This window comes from Callorhinus ursinus, unplaced genomic scaffold (genome assembly GCF_003265705.2).
Source record: "Callorhinus ursinus isolate GAN/ISIS: 27379988/994484 unplaced genomic scaffold, GSC_fseal_2.0 scaffold6, whole genome shotgun sequence".
Lineage (NCBI taxonomy): Eukaryota > Metazoa > Chordata > Mammalia > Carnivora > Otariidae > Callorhinus > Callorhinus ursinus.
The window spans coordinates 10,583,091-10,600,283 of record NW_027397068.1 but is presented as its reverse complement, the minus strand read 5'-3'; the positions used below and the strand labels follow the sequence as shown (position 1 = coordinate 10,600,283).

Here is a 17,193-nt window from a genome sequence, read left to right as displayed (position 1 = left end):
CGGGCACCGGTACGAGGCCACCTGCGCTTGCGCAAAGCTGTCCTGAGAGCGTGCGGGGTTCTCGGCGGGGCGGGGCGATGGAAGACGCGCCCCTCCCATTCGCCGTGGCTTTAACTCCTTCCCATCCCTCTAACGAGCTCCTCAGTCTTTCCCTCTGACCTCGGAAAGAAGAGGGCGGGGCCCTTGGGGGCGGAAGTAGCGGTGCATTGTGGGCTCTCTTAGAGCGGTGGAGTTGAGCCTGAATGAAAGTGGCGCGCTGCCTCTGACGTTTTCAGGGTAGGAGCTGCTGGGATTCGGACCCCTGCCGGGATTCGGACCCTTGCCGGGATTCGGGTGCCTCGGATCTCCCGTACGGAGCCGACCGCGAGGAGGCGGCGGCGTTGGCGCGGCGAGCGTTGGTGGAGGGGGCGGCTCTGTGCGGCCCCGAGACATGGCTCATAACAAGATCCCACCACGGTGGCTGAACTGTCCGCGGCGCGGCCAGCCGGTGGCAGGTAACCTGGACTGGGGGGTGTTCGAGTCCCTGCATACCGGCGGGTCCGTGGGTGGGCCGTCTGAGGGGCGCAGCTTTCGGGGGTTCCGTGCTTGTTAGTGGTATTTCAGGACCGAGATGTGCTCGGTCCGATGAAGCTTTGTGGTTGAGTGTTTGGGAAAATGGTTGGAGGGGGTGGCCCGGCCGGTGGGGGGGGGGCCGTGTCACTATCCAGTACAGCAGAGTATTACGATCGGGAAAGTAGGCAGGAGGTTTGTGTGGCAGGAGCTGAGGACCCAGGAACACAGTGGGCATTACTTTGAACCGTAGTCAGAAGTTTGTGAACCTTCCAGTGTTCTCGGAAGGGGAAGGGACAAGTGTCAGTCTTGAGATGGAGGGCTAAAGAGGAGAGGGAAGTTTCCCAGTGGCCATCGACATTGAATGGAGTTTTTTAAAAATGATTTTATTGTGAATTTTTGCGTCTTTATTGAGTTTGACACACAACAAACTTTGAAGTGCAGTTTGATATATATTGACCACATACATAGACACACTTCCAATGAAACACCCATGAAACCGTCACCACAATCAAAATGGTGACCATAACCATCACCTCTCAAAATTTCGCCTGCCCCTTGTAATCCCTTCCTCCTTAGGCAACCTCTTATATGCTTTTTGTCATTATAGATTAGTTTGCATTTTCTATAATTTTTAAAAATAAATGGGAACATATAGTGCATACACTTGTTTGATGGGGAGGTCTCTATTTTTTTATTTTATTTTTTTAAAGATTTTTATTTATTTGTTTGACAGAGAGACAGCGAGAGAGGGAACACAAGCAGGGGGAGTGGGAAAGGGTGAAGTAGGCTTCCCGCGGAGCAGGGAGCCGATGCAGGGCTCGATCCCAGGACCCTGGGACCATGACCTGAGCCGAAGGCAGACGCTTAACGACTGAGCCACCCAGGTGCCCCGGGAGGTCTCTATTCTTTTGCTCAGCATTATTATTTTGAGATTTAACCAAGTTCTTGTATGTTTGTATGTTCATCCCTTTTTATTGCTGAGTAGTATTCCCTTCTTAATGGATGCACCGCATTTATTTGTCCATTCACTTGTTGATAGTCATTTGGGTTGTTTGCAGTTTTTGGCTATTACAAATTAACCTGCTATGAACATTCACCTACAGCAATTTGTATGGACATATGCTTTCATTTCTCTTGTGTAAATCTCTAGGAGAGGAATGTATCATATAGTAGGTGTATGTTTAACCTTTAAAAAAAAATGCCAAACTCTTTTTCTTTTTTAAGGATTTTATTTATTTGAGACAGAGGTAGAGAGGGAGAGAGCATGAGCAGAGGGCAGGGAGAGGGAGAAGCAGGCCCTCCGAGGAGCCAGGAGCCTGATGTGGGGCTCCGTTCCAGGACCCTGGGATCATGACCTAAGCTGAAGGCAGACACTTAACCATCTGAGCCACCCAGGCGCCCCCCCAAACTCTTTTTCAAAGTCATAACATTTTACATTCCTACCATTAATGTATGAGAGTTCTGTTTGCTTCGCATCTTCTCCAACACTTGGTATGATCAGTCTTTTTAATTTTACCCACCGTAATAGGTATTTAGTAATATTGTGGTTCGGGTGTATGTGAGTTTCTTGGCAATTCACATATCTTCTTCTGTGAAACGTCCAAATCTTGTACCGATTTTTTAATTGGGTTTTTATCTTATTGTTGAATTGTTAGACTTCTTTACATATTGTAAATACAAATCCTATGTTGGATATATGCTTAAAAATTTTTTTTCTCCCATCTGTGGCTTCCCTTTTCATTTTCTTAACAGTGTCTTTTTGAAGAGTGAAAGATTTAAATTTTAACTACAACTTGCTGCTTATTCTAGAAATTCTAGGAGGTATTTTGCAACAAAAATGAGAGGGTTTTGTAGTGAACTATGATTACTTGTTATGTATATATCTATATATACATATATAGGTGTCCCTGAAAGAGTCCTTTTTTAATTCAGATTTCCTGATTCTCTTACTTTGTCAGCTTTTTTTCCCACATTTTACATAAAATCCTTGGTCAGTAGAGCTGTATGAATGATGGATAAAAATAATACTGAAAGATAAACAAGTCCTCGGGTGAGGAAATGCCTTTCTTTAATGAAAAATGAAATAATTTTCTTCATGCTGTAACAGTTTTTTGGAAAAGATTTATTAGAGAGAGAGCGCACACAAGCAGGGGAGGGGCAGAAGGTGAGGGAGAGAATCTCAAGCACTCTCCAACTCCCTCCTGAGCACAGAGACTGATGCAGGGCTTCATCTCACCACCCTGAGGTCATGACCTGAACTGAAATTAAGAGGTGGCTGCTTAAGCGACTGTGCCACTCAGGCACTCCTGCTCTGTTTTTATATGCATTTTCACTTGTAATAAAAAACAGTTGTTCTTCGTAATCATTGTACTTATTCAAATGAATTGATCACAGTTCTTTACATCTTTATTTGTAGGTCTTACTCTCCAGCCGTTTTGACTTTTTCCCCTTACCATCTCTAACTTTGTAGTGAATCCTTTCTTTTTTACATGTGGTTTTCTTATGAAGTTATGAAAGAACCTCTAAACTTAGATGTATGGCTTCTTCTTTTTTTAAAAAGATTTTGTTATTTATTTGTCAGAGAGAGAGAGAGTGAGCACACAAACGGGGAGCAGTAGGCTCCCCGCTGAGCAAGGAGTCCGATGTGGGACTTGATCCCAGGACTCTGGGATCATGACCTGAGCTGAAGGCAGACGCTTAACTGACAGAGCCACCCAGGGATGCCAGATGTATGGCTTCTTTTCTAGCTTGGAGCATGTTTCCTGGATTCTTTCATTAGAGTCATCTGCTACACTGATTGTGAGAAAAGATCATAACGAAGTTCTTGTCAAAGTGAATATTTTTTTTATTTGGAGTTAGAAAAATGGTTTAAATATCAGAATTGTGATATAATCTGCAGGCTGGCAGTGACAAAGATCAGAACACTGACTTACTGTTAAATGGAAGAAGTGTGGCACTGACTTGGGGTAGATAGCGGCAGGTAAGGTGCTAACTTCCAGGCAGCTTTATGTCTTTCTGAGGAATAGAGTTGGATGCCTTTTTTCCTCCCTCTGCTGGGAATTAAGGGATTTCCTTATTATTGTATTGGAATATTTTTTTGTTTTATTTATTTATTTATTTATTTATTTTTAAAAAAGATTTTTATTTATTTGACAGAGAGAGAGACAGTGAGAGAGGGAACATAAGCAGGGGGAGTGGGAGAGGGAGAAGCAGGCTTCCTGTGGAGCAGGGAGCCTGATGTGGGGCTCGATCCCAGGACGCTGGGATCATGACCTGAGCTGAAGGCAGATGCTTAACGACTGAGCCACCCAGGCATCCCTGTGTTGGAATATTTTGGCCTCCAAAAATTAAACTCTTAATTATTGTGGTTCAGTGAGATACTAAGCTCACCTATCAGATTAATTGTGATCCCTGGACAGAACCCCAGGCCTCCTGACAGTCGAACTGGATCTTTACTAGTAATCAATACTGCTTCGGCTTGTGATGCTTATTAGAAAGTAAAGTGAACACAACATACAATTCTTGATAAGTTTCTCTAAATTTCCCTTAAAGTTCTGTCTGTCCTAGAAGTGTTCATGCCATATCGTGTATTTTGGAAATGCCATATTAGCAGTGTTTTACACTAGGTGGAGCAAGAAATATAGCTATATTCTTGCAAGCTGTAATGAAAAATAAGGAATAATTCACATTCCATTTTCTACGTCCTTTTTTCTTTCTCTCGTTTTTTTTTCTTTCTGATTTTAAAAGTAATCCACGCTTGTTGTATAATTTCCTTGGTATTTGGCATCTTTAGGAAAATGTGTTATGGCTGCTTACATTTTCTCACTGTGAACATTAGGATACACCTCAGTAGTACTAGATGTTCATAATTTTTCTGAATCAGAAAGAAGATGGTACCAATTATATATATAATCTGTTCCACTATGAAGTTATCTCCTCTGATTAAACCAAACTTCCAATGGGGGGGAGCTCCTGGAGATAGGGCCAAGCTGTATTTCTGAAAAACTCTTTTTTTCACCTTATGAGTGATAGATTTCAAGGGAACACTTTGAAAATAGCAAAATTCTCATTTCTTAAAGGTAGATCATTCAACATAAAATTATCTTGTGCTTCCTGTGTGTGAGGAACTTGGAACTAATTGTAGGAATGTAATATGAAACAGTTTTGTGATAGGGATGGTGACTTTGGAGTCATTTTACCTAGCAAATATTTGAGAGTCTACTTTGTGCTAGTCCGTAGGGCTAGGGAGATGATTTAGACATAGTTTATAGTGTCAGCCATCTGCTATGTGGTGAGATTTTTCTCTGGGAGCCCTGAGCCGCACAGGGGTAGGCCCAAAGAAGTCAGGTGGTTGAGTTTATTGAGATTCGGGTTTTTCTCAGGTAAGTGTGGCTGAGTGATATGGTGGATCAGGGAGGCTAAGGGTACTTAGTGGGGACTGACTGTGATGATCGTCTGTGGACTCTGACATTGGATAAGGGAAGCGTAGCCTGGAGGAGCTGATGGAAACAGGGTTGGACCTCTTGAGATAACAGTGAGAAGGAGAGAGGGTCTAGTGAGATGAATTTTCTAATGTATCCTATTATTTACTTAGTTATTATGTTTCTTGTTTATGGTTTATCTTTCCCCAATAGAGTGTAAGCTCTATGAGGGCAGGGATTTTTATCTGTTTTTTTTTTTCTTTTCACTAATGCATTCCATGTACCTAGAACAATGCTTGGTACATAATAAGTACTCTTTAAATATTTGTTAAGTAAGCTAAATGTAGTATAATAATTTATGTGAGTTGATGGTAGAGGTGAGAAGTGGTCAGATTCTAGATATATTTTGAAGATAGATCTGAGAGGATTTGCTGATGGATTGAAAATGGGGTATGAGAAAAAGAAAGAGAGGGGTCAAGGATAACGCGAAAGGGCTTGGCCTGAGCTACTAAAAAAATAGTGTTATCATTTGCTGAGATGAGGAAGACCATGAGAGGAGCACCTTTTAAGAGTTTGAATATTGAGAGCTAGGTTTGGAGATCAGGTCTGAGACATCTGTTATACATCAAGTAGAGACTAAGTCAGGTAAGCAGTTTGATATTTGAGCCTAGAGTTCTGCGAGAGGTTTGGACTGGAGGTACACATTTTGAGTCAGCTGCACATTCATGGCTTTTAAAGCTCTATGATCAGATGAGATACCAGGCTAGTGAATGTTGATAGGAAGGAGGTCCAAGGACAGAGCCCTAGGACAAAACATTGAGGGGTCAGGGAGATAAGGAGGAGCCAGTAAAGGAGATTGAAAAGTAGAAGTCAGAGAAAGAGGAGGAAAACCAGGAGGATGTAGTATCCTGAAAGCCAAGTAAAAAAGTGATTCAAGAATTAAAAGTTAAATTGAATTAAAAAGTGATCTTGAATTAAAAAGTGGCCAGTTTGAGAACTGAGGTTGACCATTGGATTTAGCAATGTGGAGGTTATTGGTGATCTTGAGTGGTTTGGTATATAAAACATAAAACTTTATTTTTTTAACGATTTTATTTATTTATGAGAGAGAGAGAGAGATCACAAGCAGGGGAAGGGGTAGAGGGAGAAGCAGACTCCCCACTGAGCAGGGAGCCCAATGTGGGACTCGATCCCAAGAACCTGGGATCATGACCTGAGCTGAAGGCATACGCTTAACCAACTGAGCCACCCAGGCGCCCAAAACATAAAACTTTAAAAGATTATGTTTTTATGAAATTTAGGTTAAAGTCTCTGGACAGATGTTAAGACTTCACTCATGTTATTTTAGGTAGATATTTATTCCTACTGATACTGTGTTTTAAGATATAAATCAATTAAAATAGTTGATTTTAAAATTGATTATATAAGGTGACTCCTCCTATGCTTATATATGATTCAGGAAAAAAAAGGCCAAAAGGGTCAGTTAGTCTTGTTGAAATTATGATCACTCATAGTTGTTTGAAGAGTGATTTTGGTTAGCGTGCTTCTCAGCATGATCCCTATCCTGGAATGCAGGATAAAGTGCATAAGATGGAGAAAGTTCCAACCTCATAGTAAAGTATAATTAGGAGTTTTAAAGACTGATTTAATGCACTCCATTATCAGTTTTCTAATATATCTTTAAAGGCTTTAAGGCAATAACTTTTTAATGTAGTAGTTTAAAAGCTTAGTCCTTTTTTAAACTGTTAGTCAACTTTTTAAAATTTTTTTATTATTTTTGCTTAAAATTTTTTATTAATGAAATATAGTTGACATACAATATTATAGTAATTTCGGGTGTACAACATAGTGATTTGACTATTTTGTACATTATACAGTACTCACTACAATAAGTATAGTTGCCATCTGTCACCATACAATGTTATTACAATATTATTGACTCTGTCCTATGCTGTACCTTTCATCTCTGTGCTTAATTTATTTTATAACTGGAAGTTCATACCTCTTAATCCACTTTACCTATTTTATCCATACCTGCACCCCCAACTTAACAGTTTTTTTTGGAAGTTCCATTCTCTGGTAGTTTTTCTTTTGCTATTCTTTTTTTTTAATACATATTTATTTTTATATTTTATATTTTTTTATACATATTTATTTATTTTGGAGAGAGAGAGTGCACGCAAGTGTGTGCACTTGCACACACTTGCGTGGAGCAGAAGTGGAGAGAGTAGCCCGGGGGGAAAGAATCTCAAGCAGACTCCCTGCTGAGCTTGGAGCCCCATGAGGGGCCCGATCCTATGACCCTGAGATCATGACCTGAACCGAAACCAAGAGTTGGATGCTCAACTGACTGAGCCACCCAGGCGTCCCTTTCTTTTGCTATTCTATTTGATAGTCAATTTCTGGAATTTATGTTGTTCTTAAAAAATTCTAAGGTGGTACCTTTTAAAAGTGTAGTTTAGATTGAGACTACATCATGAACAATTCCATTTAAAACGTTTTAAGAAAGTGATTTTGAGAATTGCTAATTATAGTTTCAACCTGGAACATTTTCTTTAATGAAAATTGTTACCCATCTTAATGTTGTTTAGGAAGATTCTTACCTCTGAAGACAATGTTAGGACCAAGATATGATAGTCAAGTTGCTGAAGAAAATCGGTTCCATCCCAGTATGCTCTCAAATTATCTAAAGAGTCTGAAGGTAAGAAACAAAACATTTTGATCTTGTTTTAGTATATTTTATCCCTCTCTTGTTCTTCAGGTGGCTTTAAAAAAAAAACTTATTTTGAAATAATTTATTGACTAAGAGGAAGTTGCAAAAATTGTACATAGAATTCTGTGAACCCTCCCCCCAGCTTTTCCCAGTGATGACATCTTACATAATTGGGGTAGTATAATGTCAAAACAGGAAATTGACATTTGTACAGTACTCTTGAATTGATTACAGACCTTGTTTAGTTTTTACCAGTTTTTATATGTGTTCATTTGTGTGTATGTGTGTATAGTTCTCTGCAGTTTGATCCAATGTATAGATTTGTGGTATTAGTTACAGAACTGTTTCATTTCCACAAAGGAACTCCCTCATGCTACCCCTTTATAGTCGGACTCTACCCACCGCCATCCCTGTACACTGGCACCTGCTAATCTGTTTTCCATCTCTGTAGTTTTATCATTTTGAGAATGTTATATAAATAGAGTAAAACAGTATGTGGCCTTTTGGGATTGGCTTTTTTCACTAAGCATAATGCCCTTGAGGTCCAGCCAGGTTGTTGTATGTTTCAACAAAATTTTGTTCCTTTTTATTGTTGAATAGTATTCACTTTATAGATGTATCAGAGTTTATTTAGCTCTTTTCCCATTGAATGCTTGAATAACCATTTAACCAATTTGAGTTATTTCCAGCTGTGGGGTATTACAAATAAAGTTATGTGAACATTCATGTACAGTTTTCATTTTTCTAGGGTAAATATTCGAGAGTATGATTGCTGTGTGCATAGCTAATTTTACAAGAAAGGGCCAAACTATTTTCCTAAATGAAACTTTGTAATTTTTTATATTATTCTGACATAATACTGATTAAATTAGCTTCCTAGGCTGCTGTAACAAATTACCACAAACTGGGTGACTTAAAACCACAGACATTTATTCTCTCACAGTTCTGGACACTGGAAGTTCTAAATCAAGGTGTTGGAAAGATTGGTTCCTTTTGGAGGCTTGGAGGGAGAATCTTTTCCATTCATTCTTTTTCTGCTAGCTTCTGGTTAATGCCAGTGATCCTTGGCATTCCTTGGCTTATAGCTCTGTGGGTCTTCTCTCTTCTTGTTGACATCTCCCTGTGTGTGTCTATCCAAATTTCTGTCTTTTAAGGACATCCTAATCCAGTATGATCTCATCTTAACTTGATTATATTTGCAAAAACCCTATAGCCCTATTTCCAAGTAAGGTCATATTCACAGGTACTAGGAGTTAGGACTTGAACATATTTTAGGGGACATAATTCAACTTGCTACACTACTGTTTGTACTCTTCTATTTTAGTACATTCATCCAATATTAATACTCATTACGTGTAAGGGTTTCTGTCATGGGATAGAAAATCATCCCTTAGATTTTGAAAACCTGTTAATCATCCCTTTTCTTGATGTGGTTTTTTGAGTCTTTATTTATATATTTTTGTAAACTTTTAACTTTTATTTTCATTATCAATAATGGTTTTGAAAGTCTTAGTTAACATTTATAGAGCATTAAATATTTCCTGGTCGGTAAGGTAAGAGTTTGGGCTTAGAATCCACTTAGCCTGGCTTTGATTTCCATTTTGCCACTTACAGCTTTGTTGGCAAGTTACATAATCTCTTCCTGTTTCAGTTTCCTCATCTGTAAATAAAATTAGTGCATATAAAGCATGTAGTATAGTGCTTGGCACAGAGTAAGGCCTTTATTGAATCTTATAACAACTCCATGAGGTAGATACTATTACTATCCTTACTTCATGGATTGGGACTGTTATGAAAAATAAATATGTATGTAATATATATATATGTATATGTGTATGCAGACAGATAAATTCACACACAAACACATTATCCATACAGATACATCACACACACGCACACACATACATATATATATGGGGCTCCAGGCAGTTAAGTCATACAGTACAGTTTCTCCGTTTCTTTGGCTAAAGTGTTCCTATGTATTTAGAAAACTCATATTTTCTTGCCCATCTCCACTTTTCATCCATATCTTGTTTTGGACCTGGATACAAACAACATGGGTTCTAATTCTAACTCACTGAGAAGCTGTATTAATGAGATCTAACTCTCTGTGTTTGAAGGTACATGTCCTCTGAAGGAATTAAGATCACTGCAGAAGCTCTGTGGAAAGAGAAGAGTAGGCCCAGGTTGGCAGATTGTAGAAAATGCCATAAAAAATACATTTCCTATAAGTAAGAGCTCACGTGATGGGTAGACCTATCTCTCATCCGTACTTGAACTAAGGAATCTGGAGAAATCAGTGGAGCACATATGGTGGCTAGTTTAATATTTTGGAAACACACAATTTTGTTAGTTTTGTCAGCTTTGTTGTGCGTGAAATATAAACGTCTTTGCCATTTTTTCCCCTCTAGCAGTGGAGTCAAATCATTATGTAAATCAGTCTCCTACAGGCACATTCAACACTAGGTACTCAATAAAAGTGATAACAATAAAAGAGAAAAATAACAATTTAAAAAAAGTGCAGATTGTTTCTCTTGTCATTCTTCCCAGAGAACATGTGCTTCAGAATAGGGTATAGGATATATGAGTTAACTGTTCTTTTACTTGGCTCAGTTTGGGTGTGCGTATTTTAGTGAGACTCTCTTACTAGTCTGAATGTGATTCTAGTTGTTAAAGATTTTTTAAACCACTTGGCCCCGTTCACAAGCCAACTACATCAGTTAATGCTCAACAGAAGAAATCATGATTTTTGTTCCAAATGCAGGAAGAAAAACTGGCTGAGAAATGGGATTAAGTTTTCAATGAGATGCACAATTATGGCCACGTGTACTGTTCTTTATTGATTATTTAAGGGATTTATAAGAGAATTTTGACTATACATACTTTTTACCTTATATAGTACTCTAGAATTTAACTGCCTAGCATGTGATATAGTGATAGCTGCTTGGAATGCTGGGTTGGTGTGTGCCTGGGGGTTAGGGTGTATTTCACACAGATGCTATTCTTGCTGTATCCTTTTGTCTAATAAATCATAGGTGGGGTGGCGGATGCAGAAAACTACATCCATGTTTGCTTTTTAAGGTAGACGTCTGTGATGTTGAAGTGGACTAAGTTTTGCTTATGTGAACGTTCTGTCATCAGTTTGAAGGTTAATTTATTTCATTTAGTGCCTTCTAAGTTCTAGTACCTTGAATAAGATTTGAGTAAGTGATGCTTTTGTTGTCAATAGTTCATTGGTAGAGTGAACGTAAAATCTTCCTCAATGTAGATGGATGAACTGGAGTATTGCCATTTCATTAGTGTGTTTTGGAACAAATTCAGTTACTAGTAAATCTGCTCTTTTCTCTTTTTCTTTTCTTTTTTTTTTTAAGGTTAAAATGGGCTTGTTGGTGGATTTGACAAATACTTCAAGGTTCTATGACAGAAATGACATAGAAAAAGAAGGAATCAAATATATAAAACTTCAGTGTAAAGGGTAAGTCATGTATTAAGACTCTTTAATATTGAAACCTTTTGCTAAAATTTGCAATTTCTTCTTTTTAAAAAAAATGTTTCCACATTACTAGACATGGTGAGTGCCCTACAACTGAGAATACTGAGACATTCATTCGTCTGTGTGAGCGGTTTAATGAAAGAAACCCACCTGAACTTATAGGTATGTCTGGCTTTACTTTACCACTGTTTATATATTTTATTTTGTGTTTTGGCTTCTATTTTCTTTTTAGCAAGTGAGGTGATATGGAAGTTTTTTTTTCTTCTTTTTAAAGTAATCACTAAAAAAAGTGATTAAAGGGGCGCCTGGGTGGCTCAGTTGGTTGAGCGACTGCCTTCGGCTCAGGTCATGATCCTGGAGTCCCGGGATCAGGTCCCGCATCGGGCTCCCTGCTCAGCGGGGAGTCTGCTTCTCCCTCTGACCCTCCCCCCTCTCATGCTCTCTCTATCTCATTCTGTCTCTCAAACAAATAAATAAAATCTTAAATAAAATTTAAAAAAAGAAAAGTGATTAAAGTAATTAGAGCAATAGACTAACTTTTGTGAACTATAAAATATATATATATTTTTAAAAAAGATTTTATTTATTTATTTGACAGGGAGAGATAGCAAGAGCAGGAACACAAACAGGGGGAGTGGGAGAGGGAGAAGCAGGCTTCCCGCTGAGCAGGGAGCCCGATGTGGGGCTCGATCCCAGGACCCTGGGATCATGACCTGAGCCGAAGGCAGATGCTTAACAACTGAGCCACCCAGGTGCCCCCTGTGAAATGTATTTTTGTAATTTTTACATTTTTCAAGATAAAGCCCTAATTGCCCCTCTTCAGGAATACTACTGGGAGACTTTACCTTACACACCACATATTTATTTTTTATCATTTTGCATTTTATACCATATGTGTTGTGAAACTCTTTTTTCACTCAGTATTATATATCTGAGAGTGAGCCATAATGATGTATGTAACTGTGGTTCCTTTTTTGCTGCTGTATAGTATGTCATTACGAATACCCTATAGTTTATCCATTCTCATGTTGATGGACAACTATTTCAGCAGATATTTATTGATTGCTACTCTTTGCAAGGTACAGGCTCTTGGAACACATCAGTGGAGAAAACAAAAAAAATCTCTTATATTTTAGTGTGGACTGAGAGCAGGGGGAGGGGATGTGGGATGTGGGAGGAAGGCAGGCAATAATGAATATACTAAATAGGTAAATTCAAAAAAATGACAGTTATTTAAAATAACATTTGGCTTATTTTCAGTTTGTTTTTTTCTATTATAAACAGTGCTACTAGGACTGGTCTAGAATTTTTAAGGTTTGATTTTTAGCTTTGATTCTTTGTTTTTTCTGATATTTATATTGACATATGGTTTGAATTGAGGATCTAATTTAAATGTTTTCTATATAACCATTTGTTTTAGCATAGCTTATTGAACACTTCTTTCTTCTGATAGCTAGATGCCATAAATTAAATTCTTATATGTACTCTTGGAAAGTTTTTCCATTTCATTTGCCTTTTAATTTTTGAGGTAATATTTTAAAACTTTTTTTGTCAATATATTTTCTTTTGTGATTTCTTCTTTTTAAAGTTTTAAGCAGCCGATATTTTCCCTATTCAGAGAATTAACTGAAAAACTATTAGGAATAGTAAGAAAGTTCAGGGGACATATTTAAACATCCATAAATAAGAAAACATCAGCAACTTTCTTGTAAATAGTAAATAGAAAATAAAATTAGAGGATGGTCTTATTAATCTTATTAATAATATTGGTTAACATGGAGCATTTCCTCTGTGCTAGTCACTCTGTAAACCATTTTACATTCATTATCTCATTTTGTTCTTACAACAATCCTATTGCATAGACTTTATTGCCACTCCCATTTTTATGATGAGAAACTGAAGCTTGGAAAGGTTAAGTGACTTGCTCAAGGTCATTCACACAGCTAGTAATGATTAGAGCTTAGATCATATACTAAACAATCTTAGTTGTAAGTTCACACTCTAAGCCACTTCTCTTTTCTGTAGCAGAAGTACAAGATACCAAGGAATAAAGTCTATTAAGAAGTGTAGGAGGTCTTTATGAAGAAAATATACTTGGATATTAAAAGACTTGAAGAAAGGGGGGACATTTGTTTCCAAATTAATTTCAATTATTAGTGTAATTCTAAGCAGAATCCCAATGAGACTTTGGAAGATTTACTATGAAGTTAATTTCTTTTATTTGTAAAATTTACTGCCTCCACATAATTCAGCATATATTGAGCATAAAAAAGATTATTTGGTAAATGAAACAGACAATATTATAAGAAAATTTTGAAAAACAAAAATAATGAGGGGATTGTCCTTACCAGTTAAAGCATAGGGTATAGTAATGGAAACTACAGTAGTTTCCTGGTGGTGGAGGAGATGTTTTCCAAATTGTAGGGGGAAGGTGTGATTATTCAATAAACGGTGTTGAGACAGCCCACTATATAATAACGTGTATTTTAGATTGGTTAAATTTTTTTTAAAGATTTTATTTATTCATTTGAGAGAGCAAGAGAGGCAGGGAGCACAAACGGGGAGAGGCAGAGGGAGAGGGAGAAGCAGACTCCCCACTGAGCTGGGAGCCTGACGTGGGGCTCAGTCCCAGGACCTAGAGATCATGACCTGAGCTGAAGGCAGATGCTTAACCATCTGAGCCACCCAGGTGCCTGGATTAAATATTTTTAAAAGGACCCATAAGCATATAGGAGAAAATATAGGTCAGTATTCATTAATTCTGGGGTAAGGTAGGATATTTCAGTTCTATCACCAAAGGCAGAATCTATAAATATTTCTTTAGGAGTGTCCCTGGACTGCTTGCATCAGAATAACCTGAGGATGCTTATTAGAAATGTTTGTTTTAGGGCCTCATCCTGGACCTACATAATCAAAAACTCTGGGGCTGAAGCCTAGGAATCCAGTTTTTTGGTTTTTTTTTTTGTTGTTTTTTTTAAAGGGTCTTAGGTGACTTTTTATGCACACTTAAATTTGAGAGCTGCTGTCAAAAATTAAAATGTGTTCTCTGTTAGTGATAATAGTACCTGCTGCTATTAATGAGTGCTTATTCTTTGCCTGGGAGACATGATGGGAAATTCATAAATGAATGAATGAAAAAATGAATGAATATAATCCTCATAACAACTGTGTAGTATGTGGTGTTTTCCCCATTTTACAGCTAAGAAAACTAAGTCTCAGAGAAATTAAGTAGTCTGCCCATGGTCACACATCTATTAAGTGTTTAAGCCAGATTTTCAATCCAGTTTCTGACTTCAAAGTTCACATCTCTAAGTTGTTGCTGCCTTGATTTCTAGATTAACTCATGAAAATGAAAAAGATTTTCTGTACTATAAAACATAACAGAAACAGAGCAAAATGGTTATTTGACAAGTTTGGACAAGTATTGAAGCATATGACAGATAAAAAATATATATAATGAGGGGGCCTGGGTGGCTCAGTTGGTTGGCATCCAACTTTTGATTTTGGCTCAGGTCCTGATCTCGGGGTTGTGAGATTGCTCAGCACTCAGCTAGGAGTCTGCTTGTTTCTTTCCCTCCCCTGCTTGCTCTCTCTTTCTCTCTCTTAAATCAATCAATAAAATCATGAAAAAATACAAAGAGATTTTATAATCCAACTGGCAAAATATGGAAAACAATGAAAATGCAACTTATAAAAAATAAAATACAGATCGCCAAGAAACATGAAAAAATTTTTTTTCATTTGTTAACAAGAGATACAATTAAAATATAGTTGTTACCTTCCCCCATTAAATTGGCAACAATTTAAAAAATTAAAATGTCAAGGATTGGATATATTGGGTACACTCATACATTGTTAATTAGAGTGTTAATTGGTACTACTCTGGAGAGACAATTTGGTGGTATTTTTCAAGGTCTTCATAAGCATTTATATACTTTGACTTAGCAAGACTACATCTACTAATTCATTTTAAGGAAGTAGAGATGGACATAAAGATTTATGTGAAAGGAATTTCATCACAGCTTCATTTGTAATAAAAACTGGGAACAGTTTACATATTTGATAAAGCAGGTTATTTATAGAGTTTGCAACTGTTATTTAATAGAAGAAAAAGAACATGGGAATATATGCCATATAGTATTGTGATGTGTATGTGTGTATATATTTACATGTTCACAAGAATATGTATAACAAGTACACATATCTACACTTACATTTAGGTGTGCATCCAGAAGATATACAGCCTAAAATCGCATTGTGGCCTTTATTTGAGTGACAACTGTTTTCTCATTTGAGAGAAATCATTATGGGGTAAATCCTAAATGTACTTGAAGAATTCAAAGGAAGGCAGTAAGTCTTAACATTCAGAAACAGATGTCATGATTTTAGAAAGATTAACACTCCTAGGTTTAGGAAGAGAAGTTGATCCTTGTTATAAATTGTTCAGTTGTATTGTTGGAGTTATTTTTATAAAGTTGACATATTTAAATCAGTTGCCGTCAGCATTTATTCTTCATGTCCAAATTGCTCCAACCTAGGGCAATGGGAGCCCCTTCAAGTTGGTTTCTGTATTCTTTTGATATCACCCATTAGTTTTTGATGGTTTCCTTGTTTTCTGGCACATGATGTTTTCCAGACCTGGAATCAGTTATTTCTCTAAGGAGACTGGTTCCTTTAAGTGGTTCCTATTTAGACAATAGTATTTAGAGATAACCTCGGTGTTAGAGACCATTCTGTAATTAAACACATTAACATTTCTGCAGTTAAACATATGAATATTCATTTACACCAAGTGGGAAAAATAGACTATAAATGTCACATCAGTTCAGGTCAGGTTTTGTCTTCAAATGATTTACCCAAAACCTTAATTTTTTTAGAGCTTTTTTTGGAAATTATATTAAAAGTAAGAGATTATGGAACTATAGTGCATTTGTTTGCATGTGCAGAAGTAACTGTCTTGAGAACAAGAGTTTTCTGGACTGAAGAAATTTAAAACAAATCTATGTTCAAAGAGAAGCAGCTGATTTCTTGCTAAATGATAAACTGTATAATAGATATATAACTGATGCCGCTAATTTCTTTAGGTGTTTCCAGTTATAAATATTGTAACAGATTTGTGAATATGTATTTTCATGAGTAGCATATGTTATTTTGGTAAAAAACTTTTTGTTTAATAAAAATATTTAAGATAACTTGGCATATAATAAGTTCTTAATATTTGTTAGTTTCCTTTTTTGTTCTTTTTTTTTTTTTAAAGATTTTATTTATTTATTTGACAGAGAGAGACACAGCGAGAGAGGGAACACAAGCAGGGGGAGCGGGAGAGGGAGAAGCAGGCTTCCCGCGGAACGGGGAGCCCAATGCGGGGCTCGATCCCAGGACACTGGGATCGTGACCTGAGCCGAAGGCAGCCGCTTAATGACTGAGCCACCCAGGCACCCCTCCTTTTTTTGTTCTTTCTTTTGTTGCTTTTTTAGACCAGGGTGTTTTAGCCTCAGCACTATTGACATTTTGGGCTGGATAATTCTTTATTTTGGAGGGCTCTCCTGTGCTTTGTAGTATGTTTAACAGCATTCCTGGCCTCTACTCACTTGATGCTAGTGGCACTCTACCAGTTTTGACAATTAAAAATGTCTCTTGACATTGCCAGATGTCCTCTGGGAAGAAGCACTGATTTAGACTCATCAGATAAGTTTTTTTGATCCTAAAAATTAATTTATCTGACTAGTGAGATAGAAAGGAAATTATGTATGTTGAAATCAGGCTTTATTTAAAAAGATAGGTTGTCACTAAGCTTTTTTTTTTTTTAAGATTTTATTTATTTATTTGAGAGAGAGAGAATGAGAGATAGAGAACACGAGAGGGAAGAGGGTCAGAGGGAGAAGCAGACTCCCTGCTGAGCAGGGAGCCCGATGCGGGACTCAATCTCGGGACTCCAGGATCATGACCTGAGCCGAAGGCAGTCACTTAACCAACTGAGCCACCCAGGCGCCCTGTCACTAAGCTTTTATAAA

At 37.5% G+C, this 17,193-nt stretch overlaps 1 protein-coding gene across 2 annotated transcripts in view; it reads left to right on the top strand.

Annotated features, from left to right (window-relative positions):
• The first annotated feature begins 204 nt into the window (after positions 1-204).
• The window catches only part of RNGTT (RNA guanylyltransferase and 5'-phosphatase), a 316,476-nt gene continuing 299,487 nt past the window's right edge, over positions 205-17,193 (top strand). Inside the window, exons 1-4 of one of the 2 annotated variants that reach the window (XM_025862466.2) lie at positions 205-494; positions 7,565-7,674; positions 11,058-11,161; positions 11,253-11,341. In XM_025862466.2, coding sequence (XP_025718251.1) covers positions 431-494; positions 7,565-7,674; positions 11,058-11,161; positions 11,253-11,341 — 367 coding nt within the window. In that variant the 5' untranslated portion in view covers positions 205-430. The remainder of the gene's footprint in view (positions 495-7,564; positions 7,675-11,057; positions 11,162-11,252; positions 11,342-17,193) is intronic. The other variant, XM_025862458.2, reaches the window with a different exon arrangement.